Genomic DNA, 11076 nt, shown 5'->3' with positions numbered 1-11076 from the left:
GGGCCAAGTGGTAGCTACCGGATACAGAGATGGGGGATGGGTCACGTGCGAGTGATTGGACCTGTATCAGGCCAGAATAAGGGATAAGCTTAAAGGTTTTCCTGGAGGAGCTACAAGGTTGTGGGGGCCTTCTTTCAGTGGAGAGGATCGGAAGGGGTTCCTTGCAGGGCCACAGCCCCAGCAGAGGTATCTGGCATTGGTCACCCCTGAGATGGGCCTGGCCAGAATGGCACAGGGAGGAAAGTTGATTCTCCTCGTCCTTCCCCTCTGTCCCTTCCCTTTGCCTTTCCACCTGCCATTCCCCTTCCACATATTTAGCGAGTACCACAGTGTGCCAGCTACCAGGACAGGCATGAACAAGAGAGTCCCCTGAGCACATGAGGAGCCCCTCGAAGGCCAGCTCAGGGGGTAGAAGCTTTATTCACGTATCTTTTATAACAATCCTGAGTGATATTACAACACCCATTTCATCGGTTGGGTAACTGGGACCCAAAGAGGGTAAATGACTGGTGGGAAGTCATCCAGCTTGTTAATGGCCCACAAGAATTCAGCCTGGAGGACCCCCCCCGCCCCCCGCCGTGCTTTATTCACACAGCTATGTGCCATCTACAGTGAATGAAACAAAAGTCCAGATAGACAGCTCCGAATCCCTAGCTGCTAACAAGCTGTGTTAACCTTGAGCAAGTGATTAAGCCTCCCCCTACCCTGGCTTAATGGAGATGTCACTGACATAGGGCACCATGCAGTCTTACGGTGGACAGCATGATTTGACTGATACCATTGTGATGGAATTTTTCTTGACTTCATCTTCCCTGTCTGTAAAATGAAAAAGCGTTGCATGGTTCTCTCTCTAGACTAAGAGTCTGTGAAGAATAAAACGAGATCACTTTGATAGTGTCGAGTGCTGAAGTGACTAATTAACCATTGCCTTATGTAAGAGTAGGGTTGAGTCCAGGGTCCTATCAGGCGCATGGCAAGTTGTCTGCCCCTCTCTCTCCAGCCTGGTTAGGGAACCACAAACACAGAGGGGGATTCAGAGGTCCCGAACAGATAGGACGTGGCTGGTGACCATGTCAGGTAGGCTGAATTTCGTTTGTTTGTCTGTTAAAGTTTACTTATTTATTTTGAGAGAGAGTGAGAGAGCGAGCAAGCACATGCACGCAGGGTTGGGGCAGAGAGAGAGAGAGAGAGAGAGAGAGAGAGAGAGAGAGAGAGAGACCGAGAATCCCAAGCAGGCTCTGCAATGTCGGCGCAGAGCCTGATGCAGGGTTTGATCTCACAAACCATGAGATCAAGACCCGAGCCGAAATCAAGAGTTGGACACTTAACTGACTGAGCCACCCAGGTGCCCAAGGTAGGCTGAACTTTTAAGCAATTTTGTTCTGTGGCTGTGATAGCAGCCTCTTGTAGGGCTGGCTCTCCTTTGCCTTTTCTTTCTTTGTTGGGGTTTATCATGGTTTCTTCCTGGGCCTTTTCTTATTCTCAGTGTTCTCGGTTCCTCCTGCTTTCTGCCAACATCCATGTGTCTTATTCTCAGCTGGACTGAATGTTCCTTGAGAGCAGAGCTGGGCAAGATTTATCTCTGTGTTTCCACAGCCCTGTAGCCCATGGGAAAGTTAGGGCCCCAGGACCCAACGAGTAAGGAGACAGAAGGAAGTGTCGGAAGCCAGAGAAAGAGGCTGGAGTGCCGCGGTGTTTTGTGAAGTGCTTTATATTCTGAATGGATAGATAGCGAACCTCGGGAGAGAGATTCCCTTTTCTATCTTACAGCCTCCGAAGGGCCAGTCACTTGCCTGGTTGCATAGCTAGGAAGCAGCAGAGCCTCGTGTGTCTGACTTTGCCGCCGTGGCCCTGGCATGTGGAGCTCCTGGCACTCCACACCTTGGCCACTTGTTTCTGAGGGTCTGTGTCAGATTGGGTGGTCACCAGAAACTTCCGAGGGGGAACAGGTGGCTGGAGACTCGGCCACTGGGGTTTGTCTTTCTGGGGTGTGGCTTACCCACTCCTGTGCGTGTCTCACTTCCCGCCTCAACCTGGGCCTCCTTCAGCTCCCAGAACCCCAGTCATTAATGCTAGTAACTGCCACTCCTCTCACCTTTGCAGGTACTTAAAGAATCACCTGGCCAACCTCTTTGCAGGAGCCTGGGAGCCTCAGCCCGAGGGGCCTCTGCCTCTGGACATTCCCCAGGCGTCCCCCCAGCAGGTGAATCGCCTCTCTCCCCTGCCTGAGGACTCCCACCCAGCAGGATGGCCTCTCTCTGAGTCACTATTGGGGCCTGGATCTTGGGGGCTGATGGTGACTGACACGGTTGGCTCTTTGAGCCTCATCTCTAATCCCAGGTTCAGCGCTGTGTGGAAATCTTGAGCCGAGCCAAAAGGCCCCTTATTGTGCTGGGGAGCCAGGCTCTGCTGCCCCCGACACCCGCCGACAGACTTCGGTGAGAACCCTCAGCCCTGCCCTTGCTATCATATCCCCGGTCACCTTGTGGGGTGGGGCATGCCCGTGGCTACACCCCCCTCTGCTCTGCTTGCACACCCAGGGCTGCCGTGGAGACCCTGGGCATCCCCTGCTTCCTGGGAGGGATGGCGCGAGGACTGCTGGGCCGCAGCCACCCCCTCCACATCCGGCAGAACCGCAGCGCCGCCCTGAAGAAAGCCGACGTCGTCCTCCTGGCAGGTGGGCCCCGGCCTCCTCTGCACTCTTCCCTTTGCCTCCCTGCAGGCGCCCTGCCCCTCCTAGTCAGGTACTTAACTGGCACCCTGCCCTCGCCACTCACCCTTACCCTGGGCCCGCCCCCTTCCCCTTGCAAGGGCTTGGACAACAGGGTACCTTTAATGCAGGGAAGTTCTGGCAGGCTCGCAGACGTGTCGTGTGGCTCCGCTTCGTACACAGGAGCGCACACAACAGTGGACACCTGTGGTTTCACCTCCAGCATTAGCGTAGGTGTGCTTTATGCAGGGTCAGCGTTTTCATGCAAAGTGTTTGGAGTCCTGCCCGACTCATAATAGTTGCATTGGTTCACCATTGTGTAATAACCGTCCCTGAACTCAGTGACTCAAGATGTGCTTATTATTAGGGCGCTAGGGTGGCTCAGTCGGTTTCAGTGTATGACTTTGGCTCAGGTTATGATCTCACCATCCATGAGATTGAGCCCAGCGTTGGGCTTTCTGCTTTCAGAGCCTGGAGCCTGCTTCAGTTCCTCTGTCTACCCCCCTCTCTGTCTTTCAAAAATAAATAAACATTTAAAAAATGCACTTATGGGGTGCCTGGGTGGCTCAGTCAGTTAAGTGTCCAGCTTCGGCTCAGGTCATGATCTCACAGTTCGTGGGTTCAAGCCCTGTGTAGGGCTCTGTGCTGACAGCTAGCTCAGAGCCTGGAGCCTGCTTCAGATTCTGTGTCCCCCTCTCTGACCCTCCCCTGATCGCACTGTCTCTCTCTGTCTCTCAAAAAAAATAAAAAGCATTAAAAAATAAAAAATTTAAAAACAAAAAAAATAATAAAAATAAAAAATGCACTTATTTCTCAAGGCCCACCTATAGGTTAGGTGGTCATTTTTCTGCTCTTGGTGGGACTTGCTCATAAGTCTGCAGTTGGAGAGGCAAGAAAGCATCTGGGCTGATCTGGGGCGGGCAGGCGCATGTCCTTGGGCTTGGCTGACTGCAGCCTGGGCTCATGGCCTCTGCTGTGCTAACTGAGGTCTCCGACCCTCCCGACCTCTTTCCCATCATCCAGCAGGCCAGCCTAGGCTTGCTACTTGGTGGAGGATGAGAACATTTGGGAATGGGAGAGCAAGGTTTTTTGAGAAAGAGAGAGAGAGAGAGACAGACAGACAGTGGAAGCCACAGGCTTGAAGCCTGGTCTCAGGAGCACCTGCCATTATTCTGCTGCAGCCTGCTGACCGAAGCGCGTCCTGAGGCCGGCCCTGATTCAAGGGGTGGGGAGATGCGAAGTCACTGCGGGTGGCTCTGGTACGGGGAGAAAGGAAGAACGAGGCTCACCTTGGCATTCACTCTGCCATGGTGGGTGAAGGGTCATGGGATGCTGGCCCTCCAGCCACGGAGACTCTGCTCCCCTTCTAGGAATCGTGTGCGACTTCCGCCTGTCTTACGGCCGCGTGCTCAGCCGTGGCAGCCAGATCATCATCGTCAACCGTAACCGGAAAGAGATGCTGATGAACTCAGACATGTTCTGGAAGCCCCAGGAAGCTGTGCAGGGTGAGCACCCGGCGGCCCCACCTCCGTCTTCCTCACTCTTCCCTTGGCCTCTGCTGCAGCTGGCTTGAACTGGGTGCTTGTGAGCAGGACCCAGACCCTGTCCCAGCAGACATCTGATCAGCTCGAGACGCACGTTTGGTTCTCAGACTGATGGCTGCTTCCAGATGAACCAAGGGTGCGGGGGTGCATAAGAGGGGAGACCTGGGAATAAAGTGCATGTGATCTCACCCCTGGCTGCAAATCATCTTGTGCCGCCTGCTGCCCGGAGGACAGAGACCTCCCTCCTTGGCCCAAGGCTTCAGTTGTCCTGTCCTGCCTTCTCTGGTCAGTCTGCTCCTGCAGCATTTTTGTGCTCTGCCACCGCCCCTCGGTGCAAGGACATCGTGCTGCATTGTAGGCCACATGGAGCTCTTGGGTCAAGGAGAGAAGCAGCACTAGGGCATTCAGGTTGGGGAAAGTCCACTGAAGCAGCTGGTAGGCAGTGAGTTGCAGGGGGCAGGTGGAGGTAGGGGGCCCCCTGGCAAACCAGGCAGAGCAGGAAGGACGAGGCCTGGAGTGGGGATGGACAGGGATGAGAGACTCCGCTTCTCTGAGCCTCCGTCTAAGATGGAGATGATGGGAAGTAGATCACGGGCCTGTTTATCGGTCACTTCAAAAGCGATGTGCTTGGCTGATGGAGATGTTTTTAATGATGTGTTTTAGAGGCAGAACTGGCAGCACTGCCTGGTCTGGGGTATGAGCAGGAGGCAGGGCAACAAGGCTGCCTGGATTTCTGACCCACTACGTGCTCCCTAACCCTTCTTCTCTCTGGCCTTGGCTGCCCTGACCTGGTTCTGGCACACTCTGGGGGTGTGTCTTACCTCTTCTGCTCTAGGAGCATCCCTGGCCTGGCACCTGGCCTCCTGCCAGGATGTTGCTATTGGATTCCTGCTGTCCCTGGGCCTTCAGTGCTGGAAGGGCAGGAGGCCACTTCCCTGCAGCTGTATCCTCTTCCTTCCCTAGGAGACGTGGGCTCCTTTGTGGTGAAGCTGGTGGAGGGCCTTAGGGGCCAGACCTGGGCCTCAGACTGGGCAGAGGAGCTTCAGCAAGCTGACCGGCAGAAAGAGCAGATCTTTCGGTGGGGGCTGGGTGCGGTGGACACAGGGGTGGGGGTTGTGGTTGTGGGTTCCTGGCAGGCTCTCCTGCTCGCCCTGCTGATGTGCATCGCTCTCTGGCAGGGAGAAGGCACTGATGCCCGTAGCCCAGCACCTGAACCCCGTGCGGGTACTGCAGCTGGTGGAGGACACTCTGCCTGACAATGCGATTCTGGTGGTCGATGGTGGAGACTTCGTGGGCACTGCCGCCCACCTGGTGCAGCCCCGAGGCCCCCTGCGCTGGCTCGATCCTGGTAAGAGAGGGCCTGTGCCTGGGACAGCTTCTACCGTCCAGGCCCCTTTTTACCCATATGCTCTTGGTTTTCCTAGGGGCCTTTGGGACTCTGGGGGTTGGTGCAGGATTTGCACTCGGGGCCAAACTGTGCCGGCCGGATGCCGAGGTGAGTCAGGGCGCTGGAGGCAGGAGGCCTGCTGCATTCTGGGTAGTGAGATACTCAGGCAGCCTCATTCTCTGCCCAGGTGTGGTGCCTGTTTGGAGATGGAGCCTTTGGCTACAGCCTCATTGAATTTGACACCTTTGTCAGGCACAAGGTGACTGGGGTGCCCTGAGGGAAGCTGAGAGCTAGGGGTTCTGGGAGATGTCAGGATGGGCAGGGCTAGGGAGGGAGCAGCTTCTATCTGGCAAAAGTCCTGTTCCTATCTTCGTCCTCTGGCTGGCCAAGCCTTAAAACTGAAGGCTGTGGGCTGGCCTCATTCTCTCCCTGCAGATCCCGGTGATTGCCTTGATAGGGAATGATGCCGGCTGGACCCAGATTTCTCGGGAGCAGGTGCCCAGTCTGGGCAGCAATGTGGCCTGTGGCCTGGCTTACACTGGTGAGACGCTTGGGCAGGGTGGAGAGAGGGGGAGGCTGTTGCAGGCCTGGCTGGGTATGTGTTCCTCTCCTGGGCTTACTGCATGGTGGGCTGGGTCCCTGCCACTTTCTGACTTGACCTCCCCTTTTAGATTATCACAAGGCAGCTGTGGGACTTGGGGCCCAGGGCTTGCTGCTCTCACGGGACAAAGAAGATCAGGTGGTCGAGGTGCTTCGTGACGCTCAACAGCAGTGCCGAGATGGCCACCCGGTTGTGGTCAACATCCTCATTGGGAGGACAGATTTCCGAGACGGCTCCATTGCCGTGTAGGGCCACATGGGTCAGTACCCTTGGCTGCCTTCCCACCCCCGGACTGTGCCTAGCTGGTTTAGAGTCTCATCCTTGCCTACCTGGACCTGGCCTATCAGGTCCAGGGACTACACGCCTCCCAGAAGACAGGGTGGGGCTGGAGGAGGGTCAGAGCTCAGAGAGGCTCCCTGGTGGCACCCCAGAGCTTCCGGGCTTTTTTCTTTGCGGGGCACACCTGCCCTTTGTCGCTTTCTCTTTTCCATGCTTAATAAACCACCGCTGGTCCATGTGGGACCAAGTACTCATCCCAGAACTTGTGCATATTGATTTATTTGTCCACAAAGATGGAAGGAGGAAAGGTGGGGGGAGGCAAGAGGGGACCCTACTCTCCCATTGGAACTTGGGGGCCCACTAAGGCTCCATTGCTGGGGATTTTAGGGTGTCTGGCCACTGTGAACTCTTTCCCTCTCAGAGGTTCCTGAAAGAGCCCCATAGGGCTACTCCAGACGTGTCCACCCACGCACACTAGTCCTCACACACACACATGCACGGAGGCAATAAATATGTTCCGTACCAAAGTGCCCCCAGCCTGACATTTCAGGCGGGGCCCCTCCACAGGGAGGTCTTGTAAGTGCTCAGTTTCTTCAGGGATGTGGAGGAAGAATGGGGGAGGGGAAGGGCCAGCCTCTGCTCTTTCCATTTCCTGGTTTGCGGCAATCATGGGGCTCTCCCTGGAAGAGAGGGTGGGGAAACCAGCTACTTTTTTAAAAGCCCCCAGCCAGAGCCCAGGATAGGGACTTTCCCCCACCCGGCCCCAAATAGCACCTCGCCATATAGTCCTTGGGCCCTCCAGGGAGGGGAGAAGCAGAGTGCAGTGCTTAAAGCTAATACTGAAATGGTTGGCAGCAGCAAGAGGATTGACAGGGGGAGGGGAAGGCATGGTGGGGGGTAGGGAGTGTGTCACCATCCTGGGGTGATGCTCACAGTAACTGGTGTTTCCCTGGCTAAGGGGAGGCAAGAGAGGCCAGCCCAGCAAGCAGAAGTGCCTTTGGCAGCAAGGGGAGTAGCCCTTGGTACTCAGAAAAGATGGCCCTAACGGCTGGTCCCGAAAATCCCCAGCCCCAGCCTGTGTAACCAATGCCCCAACGCTGAGCACTGGAAACTGGAAACGAGGAATGATTCTCAGCAACGGGCTGGTTGGTCACTCGGCAGCTCCCCAGCAACCAGACCCTGGGCCTGGGTGGCCGGTCTGGTCCCTTCCGTGGCTGGGGCACTGCAGCCAGAAGCCAGGAGCCTGGGCCCCGGTGACCGGGGTCCCGCCTGGCCCGGCTCAGAGGCACACGTTTATCTGCTTGGAGAGCTCCCTCTCCAGGTCCAGGATGAGGGCATCGAAGTCTTTGAGGTTCAGGTGCGGGTTGAAGGGCGCCTCGAAGTCATCTTCGAAGTCAGCGGTGCCCGCCGGCTCGCTCGCGTCCTCGTCCTCGTCCTCGCTGCAGCTGCCCGTCACGTGCTCATAGTCTGGCCCAGACAAAAAGTCCCGCCCGCATGGCAGGAAGTCCCGCCCGCAAACGCTCCAGTCACCCGCGTAGCGGTTACTCGGGGGGCTTTCGGGGCCGCCCCGGCCGCGGGGCCGAGTCACCACTTCGGGGCCAGCGAGTGGCAAGTGCAGCGACGGCTGCCGTTTGGGCCGCAGGTACGGGGCGATGTCCGCAGGCTCCGGCGGCCTACGAGGATCTGCAGAGGAAGAGCGAGACTCGTGACGTCGTCACGCGCGCGCGGCCGGCCAGACCTCTGATTGGCTCTCCAGGTAACCAGGCCCCTGATTGGCCTGACGAAAGAAAGACCTGCGACCGGATCAGGAGTTTACTGGCGGAGCTAGAACTGGTTGCTTAGGCAACCGGCCGCTGAACGGCATGCCAAGAGGCGGGGCCTCTGACCGCGTCAAGCTTGGATTGGCTCGATCTAGACGGGTTGCCGGGGATACCAGGTACGGGTTTACTTTCAGGGGGCATGGCATGCCTGAAGCGGGAGACTCTGATAGGCCGTCCGAGAAAGTGGCGCTGCGGCGGCCTGGGCTTGATTGGCGGTGCGGGCCGGGGGCGGGCTCACCTGGCCAGGCCTGCAGCAGGTAGTGCAGCACCTCGATGTGGCGCTTGAAGTCTACTGCGTTGGTGAGGCCAGGGCCAGAGCTGCGGATGCGGGGCCTGGCGGGTGACTGGCGCGGCGGCAGCAGCACGGGACCGAAGCACACGGCCAGGTTCTGCGGGGTCATGCGGTTGTGGGCGTGGAAGGAGGAGACAAGGCGCAGGTGGTCCAGGAGAAGCGTCAGCGTGGCCTGAGAGAAGAGGGTTGGGAATCGTGAGGCTGGCCGCTCCCCTGTCACATCTGGGGGGAGACTCAGGCGGCCCTTCCAATCAAGATCTCATAGCTGGTCGATGGACGAGCTAAGGCTTCGACACTACTATTATCCCATTTTGCTAGAAGGGGACACTGAGGACAAAGGTAACTCAGTTTTGGAATGGCAGAGCTTAGATTTGAACCCATTCCTCTGTGTGTTAGTTAGGACTCAAATTAATCCCATTTTACAGATGAAGGTATTGAGACACAGAGGGTTGGGACTTCTCTAGGATTCCACAGCCAGAAACCTCCCTTGTGGTAGCTTGACAGACCTGTATTCAGAGGCTCCATTTTTGTGATGTCCTTGGCTGTGTGACCTTGGGCAACTCACTCAACGCTCTAGGCCTAGGTTTCCATAGCTATGAAGTGGGGATGCTAACAGCACGTAATAGCCACATGCTCATGCACATCACGGGCTCAGGTGTGGGTGAAGCACTCTACTGGTGTCATGCCCCTCTGAGTTCTGCACACTCCCACCAGGCCCAACTCACCCTCTCCACATCCGGCAGGCAGTTGAGGAGCCCACGGGTGCCCTCTGTGCTGGAGGGTGCCCTGCTTGGGGGTCCTCGGGCCATGGCTTCCAGCACCACCTGATAGAGCGGCTGGGTGATGAGTGGGGTGGGCAACTCCCGAAGGTAATCTTTGAGGATGCCTGTGGACACAGGGCCACTCTGGTCAGGGCACCAGCTGGGGCTGGGAGGGGGAAGAGGAGGACAGGCACAGGAAGATGAAAACAAAGCCAGAGAGAAAAGGGTGAGGTCCCAGAGGGACCACAGGGACTCCCTTGAGGTGAAGGTTGAATGGGGAGCAGGCAGGGGTAGGAAGGGGCATGCTGACCAGTGATGACATTGATATCGGGATACAGGTCCTCAGAGAGGCATACGGCTGCACTGTCCCGCTCAAAGGCATCCCGAAGTTCTTTCTTCACAGCTGCCGAGCCACACAGACGATAGAGCCCCACCACCTGGGGGTGGGTGCAGAGAAATATCTTCTTGCCAGTGCTACCCACTGATGGGTGCCGGATGGGGTGAGGGCTGGAGGCCTGGGTCAGGGTGGCAGTGGGCTGGGGGCTTGGGGCCTGGCTGCAGCTTCACCAGCTGCCTTCCTGCTCCTCTGACACCTGTCGTGGTGTCCCCACCTGGCTCCCTGAACAACCTGGCCCTGTAAACTCTCTGCTTGGATCATTTGTCCTCAGGTCACTTGTCATCCCTTGTTGGGAAGTCTTTCCTGCCTCCCCCAACCAGAGGTCAGGTCCTGCTTTAAGGACCTGCTTTCTCCCTACTTCTTCCCAGCAAGTTTTACACTTGTGAGTTACTGGGATCGTGTCTTTTCTCCCATCAGACTCTGAGCTCCAGAAGGTCTGGGACCCTGGGTTCTGGGTTCGGTGCTAGGGCCTAGGGGAGCCTCCTGCCCTTGTCTAAGCTGGGATTGGAGCTAGGAGTGTCCTAGGCAGGGTGTAAGTGTGGGGAAGCCCTGGCCTCTGTATGCTGGATGCTCTGAGGGTGTAAGTCTGAGGTTTGGGGGCCAGCTGGGATGGGGCAAGGGGCTCACCCGCAGCCCTCGGCGCTCGATCTGCCCAACACACTTCTGGATGATGAGGGGCACCTGGCCAGGGGGCTTTTCCCGCTCCACCAGCAGTGGCAAGGGCAGCCCAAAGACGCGGGGCTCAGCTGTGCCTGGTGCTTCCTGCTGCTCTGACAGGGTCAGCTTGGCATACAGCAACCCCTGGGGCTCCAGGCGCACGGCCAGTTGCTGGGCCTGGCACCCTGAAGACACAAGGAGGCTTGTGGAGTCTTCCCCCACAGGCTTTTGTGCCCTGGCCCCCTACTCCCAAGTCATACCCCAACCCTGGACACTCTGGGGGAAAAGGAGAGCCGAGTCCTGTGCCAACCGCTCCTCCCTTGCGGCCACGTATCCTACCTCGGAAGACTGTGGGTAGCAGCACAGTGCCCTGGGCGCAGGGCCGGTGACGCCGCACACCAGGGTCCCATGCCAGCACGAGGGCCCGCAGCAGCCGGGCAGCCTCAAGTTCCAGGTGGAAGGTGTGGTCCAGCCGCAGGAAGTCCGGACCCCCCCTCAGCGGCCCCGTCCGGGCCCGGGCCACCCCATCCACCTGCAGTAGGCAGCAGAGGTCTCTTGGGGTGGCCCCAGGTGCTGGCCGCAGCCCCCCTAGCCCGTATAAGTGTAGACTGAGGCGGCCCCAGAGGGC

The 11076-nt window shown here is 57.7% G+C and overlaps 2 protein-coding genes across 5 annotated transcripts in view; one reads left to right on the top strand and one right to left on the bottom strand.

Moving 5' to 3' along the window:
* ILVBL (ilvB acetolactate synthase like) overlaps positions 1-6783 on the top strand; it is a 9843-nt gene extending 3060 nt beyond the window's left edge. For all 4 annotated transcript variants that reach the window (XM_029917360.1, XM_029917357.1, XM_029917358.1 and 1 more), the window contains exons 7-16: positions 2104-2203; positions 2341-2438; positions 2541-2677; positions 4081-4215; positions 5218-5332; positions 5433-5602; positions 5679-5749; positions 5829-5900; positions 6077-6182; positions 6313-6783. In XM_029917360.1, the coding sequence (XP_029773220.1) occupies positions 2104-2203; positions 2341-2438; positions 2541-2677; positions 4081-4215; positions 5218-5332; positions 5433-5602; positions 5679-5749; positions 5829-5900; positions 6077-6182; positions 6313-6491 (1183 nt within the window). In that variant the 3' untranslated portion in view covers positions 6492-6783. The remainder of the gene's footprint in view (positions 1-2103; positions 2204-2340; positions 2439-2540; positions 2678-4080; positions 4216-5217; positions 5333-5432; positions 5603-5678; positions 5750-5828; positions 5901-6076; positions 6183-6312) is intronic.
* Positions 6781-11070, bottom strand: SYDE1 (synapse defective Rho GTPase homolog 1; the record flags this gene model as incomplete). Its single annotated transcript, XM_029917361.1, has 6 exons — positions 6781-8204; positions 8580-8805; positions 9359-9519; positions 9705-9831; positions 10419-10633; positions 10788-11070. Coding segments are annotated over 6 exons (1416 nt in total), but the record flags the coding sequence as incomplete, so codon positions are not given.
* Positions 11071-11076: the final 6 nt, after the last annotated feature.

This window comes from Suricata suricatta, chromosome 12, assembly GCF_006229205.1.
Source record: "Suricata suricatta isolate VVHF042 chromosome 12, meerkat_22Aug2017_6uvM2_HiC, whole genome shotgun sequence".
In the NCBI taxonomy this organism is placed as follows: Eukaryota; Metazoa; Chordata; class Mammalia; order Carnivora; family Herpestidae; genus Suricata; species Suricata suricatta.
This window is presented reverse-complemented; position numbering and strand designations above follow the sequence as displayed.